Source organism: Pygocentrus nattereri, chromosome 5, assembly GCF_015220715.1.
Source record: "Pygocentrus nattereri isolate fPygNat1 chromosome 5, fPygNat1.pri, whole genome shotgun sequence".
Classification (NCBI taxonomy): domain Eukaryota; kingdom Metazoa; phylum Chordata; class Actinopteri; order Characiformes; family Serrasalmidae; genus Pygocentrus; species Pygocentrus nattereri.
This window is the reverse complement of record NC_051215.1, coordinates 37,904,596-37,923,099: the sequence shown is the minus strand read 5'-3', so window position 1 is coordinate 37,923,099 and position 18,504 is coordinate 37,904,596. Positions and strand designations below refer to the sequence as shown.

General features: G+C 36.7%; 1 protein-coding gene across 2 annotated transcripts in view; it reads right to left on the bottom strand.

Moving 5' to 3' along the window:
- rassf4a (Ras association domain family member 4a) overlaps positions 1 to 18,504 on the bottom strand; it is a 31,214-nt gene that overhangs the window by 1,783 nt on the left and 10,927 nt on the right. Inside the window, exons 2-8 of one of the 2 annotated variants that reach the window (XM_017723784.2) lie at positions 18,177 to 18,259; positions 18,012 to 18,087; positions 7,223 to 7,368; positions 4,860 to 4,939; positions 4,117 to 4,283; positions 217 to 318; positions 80 to 131 (exon numbers count right to left, since the gene is read on the bottom strand). In XM_017723784.2, coding sequence (XP_017579273.1) covers positions 80 to 131; positions 217 to 318; positions 4,117 to 4,283; positions 4,860 to 4,939; positions 7,223 to 7,368; positions 18,012 to 18,087; positions 18,177 to 18,232 — 679 coding nt within the window. In that variant the 5' untranslated portion in view covers positions 18,233 to 18,259. The remainder of the gene's footprint in view (positions 1 to 79; positions 132 to 216; positions 319 to 4,116; positions 4,284 to 4,859; positions 4,940 to 7,222; positions 7,369 to 18,011; positions 18,088 to 18,176; positions 18,260 to 18,504) is intronic. The other variant, XM_017723792.2, reaches the window with a different exon arrangement.

Below are 18,504 nucleotides of genomic sequence, written 5' to 3'. Positions count from 1 at the left end.
AAAAAACATACATAAAACACACCATAGTGGCAGTAACAACAAGTCAAAAATCACTATAAGAGAAAGCACATAAAGCTACCTCCTGACTCATGGACGGCATAGAGGGCGAATTCATCAGTGTTATTCTCAACCTGTAGGAGTATGAGTAAAAGATATTAAACAATGAGAACAATGAGAGCCCATTTAGTTATGTAAATCTCGATGTGTGTTACTTACCCGAAATTTATGAAGTAACAGACTGAGTACTTGCTGTGTTGTCATTTTGCTGTTCACGCGAACATTAGTCACTGATCCATATGCTGGGGTAAAGACTGATGTCTGTGAAAGCAAAAAAAAAAAAAAAATCATAATAAATTGCTAAAGTTACTGTTGTCTCTAGATACAATTTTGTAGAGATTCCTTCTTTCCAATTTGCAGTTCATTATTATATTAGAAATGCATGTGCGATATTACACGTTGTGGTGAAACTGTGTACCCACAAAAACTCCAGTACATATACTGTACTGCACCAAAGTCAGAGCCCATCCTTTCAAATACCCATTAAGTACATTAAATATATTGTACATTACTTTATCTGACATGTTATTCATTTTTCAGCATTAGGGAAAGAAAACTACACAACAGAAACATACATAACAGAAAATTACACAAAACCCTCAACAAAATATCATAACCTTTTCCAGTACATAGGCCTTTATTACAGCGTCCATTCTTTTCAGGAGACTTGCTTTCAGAGTTTCAAAGAAATCTGCAGATGTTTTTTCACACTTCAGTCTTAGAAGTGCGTTGCTTTTTCTCTCTCTCGTGATCCAAACATGATCCAAACAATCCCAAACACATTCAGTGATGTTGAGGTCTGGACTCTTCTGCAGCTTTTTTGTTTGATTTGCAATTTTTTTTGTCTATTTTCTTTATAGTAATAGCTTCTTGACAGCTACACATAGTGCCGAGTGTCTGTTTTCTGTACCTCAAAGATGAAAGCTTATTAGTTTTAGTGGTCTTCCAGCACTTGCACCATTCTTAGGTGGCCCATTTTCTCTATATGTTTTGTGGATTTTTACATCTTAAGTAGCATACTTTTGAGCATTAATGTTTGTAGTAGCATACTTTTAACCATTAATATCAGAAAGCATTAACTCGCACTTAGCATTAAAGAGTTATGACATTTGCATGGCAGGGCAGGCTACAACAGGCAGTATGTGACAAACATGCATGTACGCAACAGGAAACTGGACAAGGCCACAAACTGAAGTAGGTCTGCGCTTAACCGTTAAAACGTGAGGTTTTCGTTAGAACATGAGGTTTTCGCATCCATATATGGTAAACTATATGTCCATTGCACCCACTAAACAGGAACATGTACACATTTAGGTTTAGCTTATACGCACACACACATTCAGCTTCAGGGTATAAAAGGAGTCAGAACACATTGGGAGGTCAGAGCTTACTTGGGAGATACATGATGCATGTTCTCGGTTTGTAACCTCTCAGGAATTCTGTAATAAAACTTCATTTGTTTCACTTCAGTCTGATCTACTTGTCTCAATTTTTTTGCATCAACGAACATGCAGGACTGGTTTCGTCCACAGTTTTAATCATTTTTTGAACTCCAGTTATGGAAACTCCTGTCTTGTTCATTTATTTTAATTTGACTCTCCTGTTCTTTATTAGATTATCTTACATCTGATGTTCTCAGAAATGTCTCCTTTAACCATTTTAGATCTACCTGAGAAAGAACCCTGCAAGGCAGACTGAACTATACTCGACTCTGTTCTACTTCTCTGAAGTGGAAAATGAAAAAGTTACATATAGGCAAGGGATAAGAAAATGAACCTGCAGGGTCTTATGTTGTCCTACTTTTCCAAGTTGGCATGTCTTGGCACTTGTGAGAGTATCATAGTAAGCAGATGTTCATGTGGCAAAAAACATTTCCTTTGCATGTGTTTACATTAAGGCTCTGGAGGGCAGCATACCCATCACCATCCACCCCTAAGACAAAGCAATTAAACAGCAAGTTTTCCTTCCAGTTTCTCCACATCTGCAGAAAGACCTTTTTGACCAGGCTGATCCATAACCTTGAGGAGCGTTGATGAGAAGAGCAGGTGATGAGCCATTGTGGAGAGCAGTGCTTCTGCCAGGGGAACGCCTGCACAGGAAGAGCACTGCCTCTCAACACCTGCATCCATCTTACAGTGCTCTGACCTGCAGGACACTCGCACAACGGACACTTCCCCTCACACATGCTGCTACAGCCATTAGCGAGAGCTCCAGGGACCTCTGCCAGTCACAGGGCATGACAGCACTTCATGAAGCTCTATTGTCCTGTGGACAATCTGTTCTCATCTCTGCCCAGTGACTCAAGATCTTCCCTTATACTCAAATAATAGTGCCAAAAAACCTTCTTTGGAGCAATACCACAGAGAAAAGCCATTTTCAACGGATTGTTCTTCAAAAAAAGTGACATACAAATAATTGATTCTAATAAATGAGGACTTGCAACAAGAAACAGTATATGTGACTTTTTGTAAAATCATAAAAGCATGGTATGGCATAGTTTGATGCCCTGTGTTTAAAATAAAAGGGTCACTAAAATGTAAATAAAGCATAGTTAGGCTCTTTAGTGTAAAAGCATGCACAAAATAAAATACAAAACAAAATAACTGATAATCCAAAAAGAGGGAATGGTTAAAATGTTTGTTTGTTGTTGTTGTTGCGGTTGTTGGAGGGGCTCAATTAATGCCTTACATTATAAGGTCACATCTATACACTGATTAGCCAAAACATCGCCACTCAACAACTAACAACAAGACACGGTCTGGAATGTCAGACCGCAAGCAGCTGGTTCTCGTAGTCAAAGTGTTGGATGTGGGAGAAATGCAAAGGCGTGAAGACCAAGCCAAATAGTTATGGCCAGATATCAGGGTTGGAGCATCTCCAAAAGGAGCTACATTTGTGGGGTGCTCCAAGAAGACTACCTTGCCTGATGAGTCCTGATTTCTTTTACCTCACGTGGATGGCCAGGTAGGTGTGCACTGTTTATCTGGGGAAGGGATGGCACTAGGTTGCACTGTGGGAAGAAGTAAAGTCAGTGGAGGGAGTGTGATGCTTTAGGAAATGTTCTGCTGGGAAACTATGGGTCCAGGAATTCATGTAGACATCAATTTGAACCGTGCCACCTTGTTGCAGACGAGGTAGACCCTTTCATGGTGATATTCCCCAATTCCCTCTTTTAGCGGGATAATGCACCCTACCACCTTGCACAAATTGTTTGGGAATTGTTTGAGGAACATGAAGTTCAAGGTGTTGCCCTGGCCTCCAAATTCCCCAGATCTCAATCTGATCAAGCATTTGTGGGATGTGTGGGAACAACAAGGTACTGGTTACCTTCAGAGGTCATGTACAGTCCATGCCTCAGCAAGTCAGAACTACTGTTTTGGCAGCACATGGAGGACCAACACCATATTATGTAGTGAGTTATAATGTTTTGGCTCATCAGTGTATAATAGGGGTCCAAATTATGATTATTTAAGTTAAAAAGTATATTTTCACCGGTTAATAATGATGAACTAAGCTTTAAGGAAAAGTGTGCGCATCACAAAGTAGCAAGATATTAAATAACTATTAATCATTTAAAACAGGCCAAATAATTTATAAGTATGAACCGATAAATAATTAATATGTAATGTATGAGCCAAGAGTATAAAAATAGCTAATTCATTATCAGTAAATCTGTTACTTATTAAGTTTCAACAAATACAAAAAATAATAACTGATGCAGGACACTAAGTAAAGGGTTAATAATTCTAAATTCAAACAATACCATTTATTAATGTATTTTTAACTATTATATAAATATTAACAGTCATTAACAAATGATTAGATAATGATTAAGCTGCAGTCTATTGGGGCCTGCTATTATAAAGTGTTACCAACCATTCTGAGAAAGGAGAGCATAAAGAACCTTTTCAAAAGGTTAAGGAACCTTTTGGGAACCTTTTATTAGACTTATTAGATTTATTAGTGTAGACATCCCTTCTCTGGGTTATTTCAGAATAAAAAGTGACACCTGGACACTCATTTGGAAGAAGTAATAACAATCCAATAAAAAAATATCACCTTGTGGTTGTAAAAATGACCATTTATGGAGAAGCGATGTCTTCTAACCCGCTGTAAATCTCCTGTGCTGCGCATTTTGGATCTCCTCTGAATGTTCATGAAGCTGGCATCACTTCTTGTTCTTAGGAGTTGAGGGGCTTCCTCCTCGGGGCCAAGGCTATCTACACCTTCGGACAGAACATCAGCAGTGGATACATAAGCAGTAGTAGATTAAACCGGACATCTCATCATCTAAACAGGGAATCTCTTTTGAGTTCTGCCACGTCTCATTATAGAACACTCACAGGAGTAATAGTAGTAGTCTTATGCAAAATTTAGTATCACAAATATTCCCACCCTGATACAATCTAATGTTCCAGGACAGTGCAAACAAAACAGGTAGTATAAACACCGCTCTGTATGTAGGGTGTGTAGGGTATGTGGAAAAGTTCTCTCATGGGGGAAAAACGAGTAGAAAAAATATGATAAAAACAAACAATACAATTAAAAACTGTTTAGAGTCAGAGCCAGTGAGAGGGTTATGAACAAATATACTCATTAATCATAATTTTTCTGTGGAAACTGCACGTGGCAACTTCTAATCCCTGTAATTAGATTATCCATGTAAGATTATTACACACACATGTGACAAAGGGATTTCACAGCAGCCCATTCACATGCAAACTAGTACGGCATAAATCTTTTTGTTATTGTTAGTTGTATACAGAGAACATAATGTAACAGCAATACATTTCAGTACTTACTGGTTAATGCTGGTACTGCAACATTGTTGTTGTTGGACTCAACTGAGAACTGACTTGGACTTTCTTGGCTGTTTTCATTCCTGTCAACGGGTAAATAGTTGATTTTACTATGAATCCATATTGACCATAAAATCTCCCAAGACTGACATCTGTATTTAACCCTTAAATGTATATAACTGGTATAGCACAAAAAAATCTACATAAATTCTATTATCTACATAAATGTTTGCCAGTTTCTAAATGGATATTGGCCTGAACGTACAGTTACAGGTTAAATATTTTAATTGGTGTAGAACCTTCACATAACGTAATTGCCCTATAAAGGGTCCATATCATGAAACTAATTTCCTTACTTTATTAAAATAAAAGAGTATGTAAACATTGTTAAATGTTGTTTCAACATCTACTGTTCACTTCCCAGTTCAAACAGTCCATATATGGAAAATTAACTGTGAACACAGCTTATTTAAAATTTACTGTTTTTGGTGATGTCATGAAAACCAACACATTTACATGTCAACCTATTCCGCATGAAGCAGTTTAGCTCTGTCCATTTATGTTGAAGTTATGAGAAATGTGTCAGCCTGCTTTTTGAATAAGGCACAAGACAAGGCCGCCAATCAGAACAGAGCTCATTTACATACTTCAGTCACAATACCCAATACACAATAAAAAACACTTACAAATAAAATGCAAAAAAAATGTAGGATATGGGCCCTTAACCAAGGTTCTACAGATCTCATTTACAGAAAAGAAAGATCATTCCAAAGAACCCTTTTTGTCATCTTTATTTTGAAGAGTGTAACATTATCTGCTTTAATAGGCCTGTTATTGCTATGGTTTGAAACTGTACTCCTCTCTGTCACTGGAGTCTTGGACTTATGCTGACTGAGGCTCAATATTTCCATGAGTGAAGAGGATGCTACACGTGAGGCAGAGCACGGAGGTGGCTGAGCTCTTGGTCAGCCCTTTCCTTTTGCGGCGAGAGTAGAACAACACACAACACACGTACACCCACCAAACAGATGCCAGGAAGAGCCCCCCACAGTGCAATGCTCCAATAATCATGTGGTCTATTTTAAGCTATCATCACACTGGAAAAAATACGTTTTTAGCTGCGTGCACATCTGCACGCTTGCATCCACAGATCATGGACTGACAGAACATCCTTTGCGCATACAAAAATGAGAAATCTATGGTTGGAAAAAGACATTAAATTAAACAAACAAAAAAAGTAAAACTTCAAAACTGCGTGTGCCTAAAAGCTATTGGTCAAATTCACATATACTGCACTAGAGAAGGTTCTGTGGGTGATGGGGCTGCCAATTGTGTTTAACTGGTATTACATACATATATATATATATATAGTAAACAGAAAAAATATTTAAATATTTTAAACATGGATAAAGTGTCCTTTACTTAAAAGCCTACAGCACTTAGAAAGCAGTTTTTTACCTGTTCCCACAGACTATAACAACAACTTACATGGAAATATTGCACAATATTTAAAATACTTTAAAAAATCTTTTTTTGAGTTAATATATTAATAATGTAATTAATCTTAATGGGAAGTTATGTAATCAAACTTTCCTGAAGATCATGCAAAGAACAGTTCTCTCTTTTTTTTTCCTTTATTTTCAATGAAATTGTGATTTTGACTGATGAGGTCACATACTACTTAGTTACAGACTAAAAGTAAATTATTGATTTAAAAAAAAAAATTAATATAATGTCCTTACTCTCCTCATTCCAATAGACTAGATACTAGTTAACCACTTGTTGTGTATTTGCTAATTTTATGCTAAAAAAAAAAAACTTAAAAAAATTATGTAATGAGACCTTGTAAAATCTATTTATAATAGCTATATGATGGATGATGGATATACTTGTTTCTTAGATTTAACATTTAAACATTATTAAAGAAATGTATAAAATAAGATTATATGACTTGTAACAATAGTGAAACCTTTTTTTTATGCTGTAAATATATTTTAAATGTCCTTTAAAATAATCATATACAACAAGTACTATACCATTATACACAATTTCACTGCAAAGAATCACCTAAGTCAAAAGATTTGAGTGGTTATATTTCATTCTTGAAGAGCTGCTTTTGTAAGAGTGTAGTTCACTTTTCCTAATGACTAATGTGTCTAATCTGAAATGTAACAAGTGATTAAACTTACCGCCTTAAATACATAAAATGAAACAATGAGTCCCACCTGTAACAAATCTGTTATATGTATTAATATGACTAACACAGTGAGACCATGATAAGAGTAAAAAATGGGAAAATACTTTAATGAAGGCCAAAGGTAAAAATGGGTGGCGCAGCTCAGCATAGCTAAGGTTGTCCCACCCACCTGCTAGAGCTTGTGTTCTCCAACCTCCATGATTCTGCACATGCAAAGTGGAACCGTTCATTATCATCCTGCATTTGCAGTCTGATTGGCCTCTTCAGGCCCCAGGAGATGTTGAGTAAACCCTCCATGATCAACTCGCCCTCTTCCTGCAGTCATACAAGAAATAATAATAATAATCATTAATTCTTCTATCAAGTGGAGGAAATCCTGTTGGCTTGTGGCCATCCCAGCTCTGTTTCAAGTCTACGTGCTAGAACACAGTTACAGGCCCCACTCTTCTGCTTTGAGACAGCAATGGAAAGTCACATTGGGTGGCGTTCCCTGAAGGCAACCTGCTTTAGGTCATGTCTTAGAGTGTGAGTTTGAGTCATGCTGTGGCCTCCACAGAGCTGTGCAGAGTCACGTACACATTCCTTTGTAAATGTGCAACCTGGAGGATGAATTTTATGTTACTGGATTCTTCTAAATACACATGGGAGACATACCTGATGCTTTTTCCAATTGAGATCAACACATGACTTGCTGCTCGTTTAATACAGAATAGGCTTTAAAGACCTTTTATTTGTTTTGAAAGCCATTATTAGGCCAGCACTTTATTCTTAACTGAATATGATTCACAACTTGAAACAGATGTTTGTACTTTTGTACAAAGTATCTTTGTAGTTTTTCTCTAGTTTTATTTATTTTTTTGGACATTTTTATCAGCAATTATTTAATTATTATTATTTTATCTTGCATATTTCTTTCTGAGAACTTTTTCCCATGTTATTATTATTGTCTTTTATATGTTTGTGATTATTTTTCAAATGCTTTATTTTAAAATGACATTTCTTTATTGTTCTTTCTGTCTTCTTTATTTTCTGTTTCTTTTGTTTTGCTAGTTTATATTCACCTTCCTTGTTGCAAAGTAAATTGAGCTGCAATCTAATATCTAAATCTATCCTAAATGAAGTTTACTATTATCAAAATGTCATGATATGCTGTAACACCAGTATGATCATTTAAATCTAGGCACATCTGAAAAGTTAGTATTAAGACTGCTTCTGTAACTCCCTTCAAAAGTGACATTATTACAACATTTTGCAACAGATTTTCACAGTTCAAGCTCCTGCTTTTCATGTTGCTTGTCTTATATGGTCATTTCAGGCTGATATACATTCACATTAAAAAGTCAAGTGCAGTACAGGAGGGCCTAAAGAGAGAAACACGTGCCAAATGAGCCCAAGTCTAATCCTATCAGGAATGGATAAGACTCTTCCGTTCCCATGGACAACACCATCTGAACGCTGCACTTCACATGACCAAAACTGCAACGCTGACCTGGACAGATTAAGAAACAGCACTAAAATTAGTTCTGTGTGTAAGATGTCATTGTTCTGGATCCTGTTTAGCAACTCTAAAGATAATGGCTAACGGTTATAACCAGTTTTGAACTTTGAGTTACTTATCTTGATCGGATAACATTTGGATATACACCTGCAACCGACTATTGTAGTTTCAATTTCGTTAAAAAAAACACATCTTCCATCACATCTGAGACATAAATGCAATGAATAACAAAAACTTAAATTAGCTCAGATGAATTTTATGTTAACAGGACCTTTCACATTAGTTAAAATGGCTCTGTTCTTTGTTTTTAAGCTTATAATTTGCCTGGTGAATAAAAATGTACATGACTTCTTTAACCGCTTACACACTAGACTTATAACTTAGTTATTAGTTTTAAGGTTTAACGTTAAATGGGTCATATGCTCAGCTGAAACAACATTCTGTATGTGTGTATTTACAAGACTGAGGAATGAGAAATCTGACCCACTAGCAGGTTCTTGGAGTTTAGGGAATTAATCTATGATGCAAAAGCAATGAACATCATTTTTAACCCAACAGATAGAAAGAAAATGCAAAAAAACAAAAGCTTTCATAAATTGGAGATCAATCAATTAGTAACCAAATATAAAGAAAATGGGACCCTTCACAGCCAGACCCCAAAAACTGCCACCGTCAGATAAACAGTGCTTAAAGCTTACATCTTTCATAGATAAGACAAAATCAAACTCTAGTTTTGCCATTATTGAGAAAAGAAAATAAATAAAAAAAGAAGAGCATTTGCACTAGAGCACTGGACTTCTGAGATGTGGAGTCTAAATTTGTAATTTTTTGGTACATGAGAAGCAGAAAATGCAACCAAATTCTAAGAATGAACTTTGCAGGTGTGAAAAACTATCCATACAGATTTATTTAAAAACTGAAAGCCAATCTTCTGAATGAATGGAAGTCTAAACACACTAAATACTAAAAAAAATATATTTAGTTATGATTGACCCCTTTTTTTTTAACTCATGTTAAAAATGAATAACTCATACTTAATGGCTGTTTTGACCGGGAATGAAATAAGTAAAGGGTGGATTCTGATTTTTACACAGTACTTCATTTTACATATACAAGAATGCTCAGTTGAGAATATAATCTTAAACTCTCCGGACAAAAAGCTACCGTCACTGGGGTGGTGCTATCAAGGGTACGTCTTTGATGCCTTTATTTTGGGAACATCATTGTACCATAATCTATTGCAATTATATATTTTTTTCAGTTGCACAGCTGCAAAGTACCTTTGTTTCTGACAGTGTATTATAACTAAGAAGTACAAAGTAAACTACAGACTACAAAGTATAAATTGGCTGTGCTATTACAGCTCAGAACAAGTCCATGTGCAGGAGATCAACACCTCTTTAGCTATAGTTCTTTGTAGCTCAGCCATGGTTAGGAATGATCTCACGCAGCGTAGCATAAAACCGAATGTAGCTGCAGTGTAGATTGTGATAATCACTCAACAGTGTGAATATAAAGCAGATGATTGAGGGGCTGAAACTATCCAAGATCTTGACCGAATGGATCCCTGAGGGTCCACGAGCCCAAAGGGAATGAGACAGTTGATATGTTGCTGGCAGTAGACTGAGTGTACTCCTCTGTGTGGGCTAGGTGGAGGGCTTGAGTGCTCCCAGGGCCTCATTGTTTCTGAAATGTAAACAATGAGGGCAGCTGCAGCAGTGAACTGTGGTCAGCTGCCACGCCACAGCTTCCTCCACCCTCTTGGCCCAGCACACACACACTTCCTCCAGAGAGAGCGAGGTCAGCAGGCAGCTAAATTTAGCGTCATGAGCCTTGGCTTACACCCAGCAGCAGTATAAAAGGCAGTGCCTGTGCATGTAGAGCAGATTAGAACCAGCTCACAGACTGAGAACAAGCAACAGCTACAACTGACAGCAAGAAAGCCTCAGCACTACATCACCTCTCAAGTAACTCTACACATAACATCAGACATTACTAACAGGTGAGTTTGTGATTTATCCCAAGTTTCTGTAGAAAAAGGCTCTTGCATGTTTTTGTACTTCAGAGCTTTTATGCAACATGAAAGTTCCACATTCTATTTGTGACATTAACGTCCATGAAGTGCTTCTTCCTTATGCTCCTCAACAATGAAAACAAAAGAGAATGCAAAGATGACTAAACCTAAATTTCCTTCAATCTTTCTTCAGCATGAAGCCCAGAAGACTGCTCTTGTCCATCGCTCCTCTGCCCACCATAACAGAGACTCATGAAGATTCCTCTCAGGTGGGATGTCAGTCCAGCCCTTCACAATCTCTGGAGGACTACGTCAACTCCATCAAAGAGTTGGCCCAGCCAGCCTGTGGCCCAGTGAGGGTAACTCGGACACCGAGGCCTCGCATGTTTGCCAAGCCTCTGGGCAAACACTCAGTCACCAGCTCGCCCCGCTGCTCCTCCAGGACCCCACGGACTCGTACGGCTTCTCTGGTCTTGGATGAGCTCACACAACACTTCAGTATTCAGAAAGACTCGTGCAGTAGGGACCCGCTGGACTGGCTCTTTGCACAGACTCAAGACGAGCTGCACAGGACTGATGGTGCACCGGCTGCTTTAAGGTTAATCTAATAACCTGCAGCCACGAAAGCAGACACACTGCAAAGGAGCTAATGTGTTATTGTGGACTGAGGAACCAAACCAGGATAATGTGACCTGGAATAATAATATAATAATAATAATAATAAAAATAATTTATTATAATAATAATTTATTTATTTCCTTGATCAGGGTCTTTGTCCCCTGTGTGCTTATGTTTACACTCTGAAGATCTTTTTTTATTCCTTTTTTTAAAATAAAGTACAAAACATTTCAGAATCTTGGTCTTTCTTATTTCAAATGTATTGGTTTTGTAAGCAAATATTTATTAAGGACTAATCAAGCTTAACGTTGTACTAAATTTATTTAAGGTTGAATCAAAAATGTGTAAATGGCCCAGGTTAATAACTACAGTGGAGAATTATTCTAGCCATCATCTGGTATAACATTATTATTAAGATTTATAAGCAAAGAAGTGTTAAACTGTGCAATGTTATTAGGCAAAATAATAAGCACACTAAAATCTGTGTAATCTGTGTCTCTAACTAAAGTCCACACATTTTCATTCTAACTCATACATGTCAAGGATTTACACGACTTATTCTGTCTTATTTTTTTGTATAGGCTTGACTCTTGAGCACTGCGAATATCTGAGCACTGAGTAGCTCACTACATGAATATTAGTCTCAGACAACACATATCTGTGGCTGGTCAGTTGTCATTATGTGACTGCAGCAGCATTATAAAAACCATGCTTTCTATATATTATTAGAAACAATTAAACTATACAGTTTTTAAGTAGCTGAAAAACAAAGTTCTTTCAGTGCCTCCCACCTGTCCTCATAGCCTTACTCACTAGAGTGATACACCCTCTGGCACCCATCAAGTTAATGACCATCTTGACCAGTTAGATCACGTGAATGCTGAAAAAAGGCAGAGGCTTTATAAAAGAATATGTAAAGCAATCTAAAAAAATAACAATGGGCAATATGGCAAAAATACTCCATCACAATAATTCAAATATCTTCATGTTATATAATATGCATCACAATATCTATTTTTTTGATGTTTGTTAAGTTGGAAATGACAAAAAGAACCAGTGGTGTTATTTTTGAATGTAGCAAACAATATGAATGTAATAAATAATGTGAATACTATTAATTTAAGTCAAATGTTTCATATACTGCACTGCACTAAATCCAGTTAAACAGAACTAATTATGCACTCTCCGCAATGAAACAGGTATTGTTCATAAAAGCTGATAATATGCAGGATAAAAAAGCCTGTAGTGATATAACATATCGCAATACTGAGTAGTATTATTATAATGGTCACCCCTACATAAAAAGTTTTTAAAATATGTGGCTATCATGTTCAAGGTTGCCTGATATGGACAAAACATATTTTATTCCATTTCTATCTAAAGATTTTCCTTAAAAAATCTATTAGCAGCATAACTTGAATGAAACATAGAATCTTCAAAATTTTAATGTGAATTTTATAATTTCTTATGCATTAATTTCTTCATTTCTAATGCACTCAAGCTGGCATGGCCACGAGCTGGCATGGACTCCATAAGTTTGTGCAAAAGCCTTTGATGACTAGATCAAATCCTCCCGAGAGTTATTCTAAAAGGAGCTTCAATGGAAGAGAAGACCATTAGAATGATTATGAGTGCTCAGAATAGAAATTTTAGTAATAGGGAAAATAGATATAGATGCTGGAAATCACCCTGATTACAAGTGTTATTTTGCCATCTCTTTATATAAGCATAGTCTACTCAACTCAGTGTTTCCATGCTTAGGCAGTCTGATTTTCAACATTAGGCCCAAGTCTCACCACATTCTCTGGTGTGAACCAGGAGCTCTCTGCTGGTTAAAAGTCCATATAGCAGTTTGTGCTTTAAACTTGTTCACCCCCCAACAGAGGGTGCTGCAGCCTTGTCAGTGCCGTGCCTTTGTCAGTTCCGTGCCTTCTCAGTTTGCTGCCTTTAAGAGTTTGGCCTTTTCAAAACATTTTTGTCTATGCTACATAAACATCTCTGTATTCTGAAGAACTGTGCCTTACAAGCAGACCCACCCAACAAAAAATTCCACACAATCAAAAAGAAACAAACAGATCACTGCACATGCATGCTCTGTATAATTACTAAAGGCCTCCAGGTAGAAAAGAAAACTTTTCTCTTGTCAAGGCAAGCCAAATGCACACACCAAACAGCATTATTCACCAGTATTGGCGTCATATTCCTTCATTAAATGTGCTTAGATCAAGAGCTGAACACTTCTTACAGTCCAGTTAACGTTAACCATGGCCTCTACTTGGTGACTGCCAGTTTTCACTTTTGAAGTGATCATTACATCACATATAGAATTCAAATTTATCTACTCTAAGATATCTATGATTCTTTTACAAAATTATTTTTAAAAATTAATTTTTCTAGCGTTCTAATTTTCTGTTAAGCAGATTGAAGACTTCTTTCACTTATATTACCTCTTCCAAGAATAAGTGATGCAAGCAACTGATGCAGTTTGCACATTCAGACCATTCATACATCACAGAGGTAGCATCTGTGACAGAGGCCCTGGACTCTTGGGGCAGTTACTAAGCAAAACTGGGCTTGATGTGAATCAACTGAATGAGTTGTATCTGGCATTAACTTTTGGTATAACCTCTTTCTAAAGGCCCCCTAGCGGTCATACTGCCACTGGACTGAAAATCAACTCAATTTTCAATACATATAATTAAATAAAACATTTTCCTCAATAAGATATCAAATATTAAAAATAATGTGCAGCTGTGTAAACACAATAGAAACATTTAAAAGATAAAAAAACAGGTTCTTCTATTGTTACAAGCTTGATGCTGTAACAATAGCAGAACCCTCTATGTACAACCACATACAACACATTCTCCATCAAATCTGAACAGTTTTATGGTGCCAAAAAACCTTTAAGCATGCAAATGCTTCTCTGAGTGCTCATGGTTCTATATAGAACCACTGTATTTACTGAGGAAACCTTGAATAATCATCTTTTTTTTTTTTTAAGAGTGTAAGCTTAATCATTGTCTGGGAAACTGGCCCAAAAGGTTACAAGGCATTGAAAGGCTTGACAATTAATTGAAAAATGAACCTGCAACAAATAAGCACCTGAAGCTGAAGTTTTCCCCTTTCAAATGCTCTTCAACAGACCAGATGACATGTTTATCAAAGGAACAGTACAGAGGGTTAGGTTACTGTCTCCTGTTGGTTATATATAGTTATGCAACATGCTTTTTGCTTATATTAAATAAGCACTCTCTTTTCTTTTGCTTCTGGGCAATAAAATGAGGGAAAGTGATACGGCATGTTGAACACTGGACTGAATTTGTTCAGCATAGTCACATGTGCAGCATAGTTTTGGTCAGTTTCCCTTTTAGTTCTTGACACTAGTCATTTTTGAGATGCCATGTTCTGCTCTCTGCTCTCCTTTTCTGCCTCTGGTTCTGTCTGAGACATGACAGGTAATTCTACGTTATATTCACTAGAAACATTTGGAACCTCTTCCCATGCCTTATCCACTCAACACCTCCTCAGCTGCACATCTAACCTCTGCTCTAATTACATGTGAGCATTGATAGACCAAACAAAAGGAGACATACAACATTTTTGCTTTAGCATCTGGGCTCAGCACACAAAGGGGCCAAGGTTTTAACATCTCTGAGGTGATTATAGAGGACATGAAAATCACAAAAGCATATATGCCACAGATTATGCCACAGGGTTCATTTCCTTTTGTTCCCAGCCTCATTCTTTTTCCTTAGGGTACACAGACTACCATTCACTTTGTTGAACAGTCATTTGTTTAACTTTAACACCGTGCCGTTTTCAGCACCTGCGCAAGACCATTGCAACAGACAAGATTTACTGGTAAAGCGTGCAGAATGTTCCCACACAAGCCCTACAGTAGCAATACCACAAAAAAGTCTGTCTGAACTATCATCCACTCCATAATAATTCACACATATATGCATAACTTTCAATATTTCTTCAGTTAACAGTAGCAAATTAGCATGATTAAATTCTTTAGTTTATGGAGAGGAATTTGTGCCAAATTGAAATGCCATCACTACAGTGGAAAAAACATGAAATGCAATACACATGATATTACCTTTCCTTAGTGTCATGCAGAATAAGTGCCAAAATGAAAAACTAAATCTCTCACATTGTTTTTCACATCGCGTCATGTCTTTTCTGAAAAACAATGCTGAATTCATATCAGAACTGAATACAATTTGCCACAAAATCTAATAAAGGCATGGCCTTTCTACTGTGCAATACTTTAAACAATGTTAAATTAATGTAATGAATCTTTTCCTTTTCATTTTGGCACATTTTCTGCATGTTACTGTTCAAATGCAATCTCGTGTACATTGCATTTCACTGTTTTGGTTGCACTTCAATAACTCTTACATTTGAACTACCAAAACACAAGCAAGAGCCCTGAAAACAGTGTAGTAGAGATTTTGCTTTTCATTTTGGTGCAAATTCTGCATGTCATGTCTGTGGAAAAGTAATGTCATGTGTGCACTGAATTTCACTCTTTTCACTGTTCTGATTGCATTTCAATGAGAAAAATCTGTTTAAATGACTGCACAGTGGGAAGCAATATAGCTGTGACTTCATTACGTTTGAAAGTACATTTAAAATTCACACATGAATTCAGCATTTTGTTTAAAAAAAAATGCAAACCCTCATGTATTGCTTTTTAATAAAGAGCCAAGTGATGCGATAACAATGTAATAAAGGGTTTGCTTTTCATTTTGGCACTTATTTTGCATGATTAATGTCATGTGCGCAGTGCATTTCACGTTTGACCAATGTGGTGACAGCTGTTGAATTTGGCAGGAATTCCTCTCTATATTAGTGAGCTTAAAGTACTTCAGCTACAAACTCAAAGAATTTAATGTGGAACGATTATCAGGAACCATTCATTTAGTCAACAAAGTCAAAACACACAGATGCACAGATAGCAGTATAATGTATGTTTACATACATACATGCATCTCTTCCCATGCTTACTAGATAGCTTTTTGCAAAAGATTTTGTTTGGGCTTGCCTGACATAAAGAAATAAAATGTTCCCATGTCCCTGAAGTGTCATCCTCAATCCGAGAATGTTATTACATCTGACTCACATCCTGTTGATTAAACCTCCACACAACTGTTGAACACAACTGCAATAATACAAACTACAGCAACTTGTCCATTCAATGTGAATACATTTGTTAAAGAGGGTTAACCTTGATTAAAATGCCTGAACTGACCACAAGTTCACTAAACCCATGAACATTAACTGAAAATAGCAGCCTCAGTGTTTCATCAGTGGAAAAATAACCTAGAGTTTTTAGCTCATTGCTTCATTATGACAAACTCCTCAGCATATGTTTATGGTTAGTCTTACTGGAGCAGCTCTGCCTATTGGGAACTTCCCAAAAGTCTGACCCAGTATAACGGATCCAAATAATATGTCAGCGTGCAACTTCCCTGATCTTCAATCCTGAAAGCTCTTGGAAAATATATTTGTCTTCTTTAATGCCCACAGCAAAAGACGAGAGAAGCATGCAAGCCTTCAACATTCACTGATCCTCCATTCTGAAAGTACTTGAAAAACAGATGTCTCTATTATCCACAGCAAACAAGTGAAGGAAAAATATCTTATGTTAATCTTCATAATGATCCTTCAACTCTTAGTAGCAAATCACAAACATTTAGCAATAAATATCAAATGCAGAGACTAAATTTCTCTAGAACAGCATTTCTCAACACCCAGTCCCCATGTCCAACCAAAAGGTTTACATTTTTGTTCTAACCCTCCTCCTTACACACCATTAAAACACTATAAACATACTGAGAGCTAGGTCAGAGCAAAAATGTCAACTGTATGGTGGACTAGTTTGAGAGCTACTGCTAAGCACTAATGTGAACACTAGTAAATGCTAGTAAACCATTTAAAAGGCCTTGGAGAAAGTATTATTTTTATGTCACTGCTTTGGAAGACTAGGCCTGTCACAATCATGAAATTTTAACTGATGATTAATCTTAACATCATATAAATAATAGTGATTAACTATTTGTGTTTGCTTTACTTCACTGTATTAAAGTAAGCAATAAAAGTACAAATATTAAGTAGGCTGATTAGTTATCTTGTTTCCTAGCTAGAAATACTTAGTAGCTTGTGACGAACAACAGACACAGCTCAAGCTCAAGTAAACAAACATCATTGACTGCTGCCCTCTAAAAGTGTTATAGCACTAAGACATAAGCTAGAACTTCTGTTGTTTTTATAAGATCCATGATATATCTTAATAATTGTGTTTTCTGCTTTTTATTTACATGTATTTGCATCAACCCAACAATCTACAATCTCTTAGTTGCACTGCAATCATATGATTGGGAAAGCTATAAACTCTGGAAAATAACTGTGGTGAGCTTAACAACCACCAGCTCAAATAATCGTGACCAGTCTGCTGAAGACTGACTACATGTATCTATAGCTAAAATGAATTCCTTCATTAATTTTGAGCAAAGTTTCTTTCACTGTGAAGTAATATAACAAACTTGCAATGCAATGCCAAGTTTTTTATTATTGCATGGGCCTTGTAGAGTTCAATAATGACAGACAGGTCTTTGTGTTGATGCAATCACCATGTTTAAAGAAAAAAATACTTCCTGAACCTTATCTACTGTTCAAATAACATCACAAGGCCTTTCAATAACCACCCACAGAACTCTCAGCCCTGAGGACAACTCAATAATCATTAATAAGCTAAATGCAAGAGAAACGTTTAAATCTGCAGTATTGTACATTTTAGTTTTCTGGGTTTCTGCATACCTCCCGGATGCGAAGCTGAAAACTCTTTCCTTCATGGTAGCAGTTATAGGTTTTCAACAGAGACAAAACGTCTGATCTAAGAAGAGGGCAGAAAAAAATGGGTCAGTTTTGGAGATCACATTTTTTAATGTTTTAAAGGAAGAACAGAAGTAGAGCTGCACTCACTTTACTATGACTTTCTCATCATTCAGTCTTACAAAGGGTGCTTGAGGTTTATCCATGGTGGGAGCTTTCTAGCAGCTTCTCAGCTGCAGAGAGACAAAGAAAGAGAGATAGCAAAGTTTCATGCTTGTGAGAAAAAACTATGGAATCATGTCAGGTTCGGGATTACTCATTCAGCGGCACTGTACCTTACAGAGCTAAATCTAGTGAAAAAAAGTTCTTCAGATTAGGAGAAGTCATGTGGAAGTTTACTCAGTGAGTCAACCGCACACACTTGTCTTGGCATGTCAAGTGAACCTTAAGAAAAGATAATTATCATCTTATTACACTT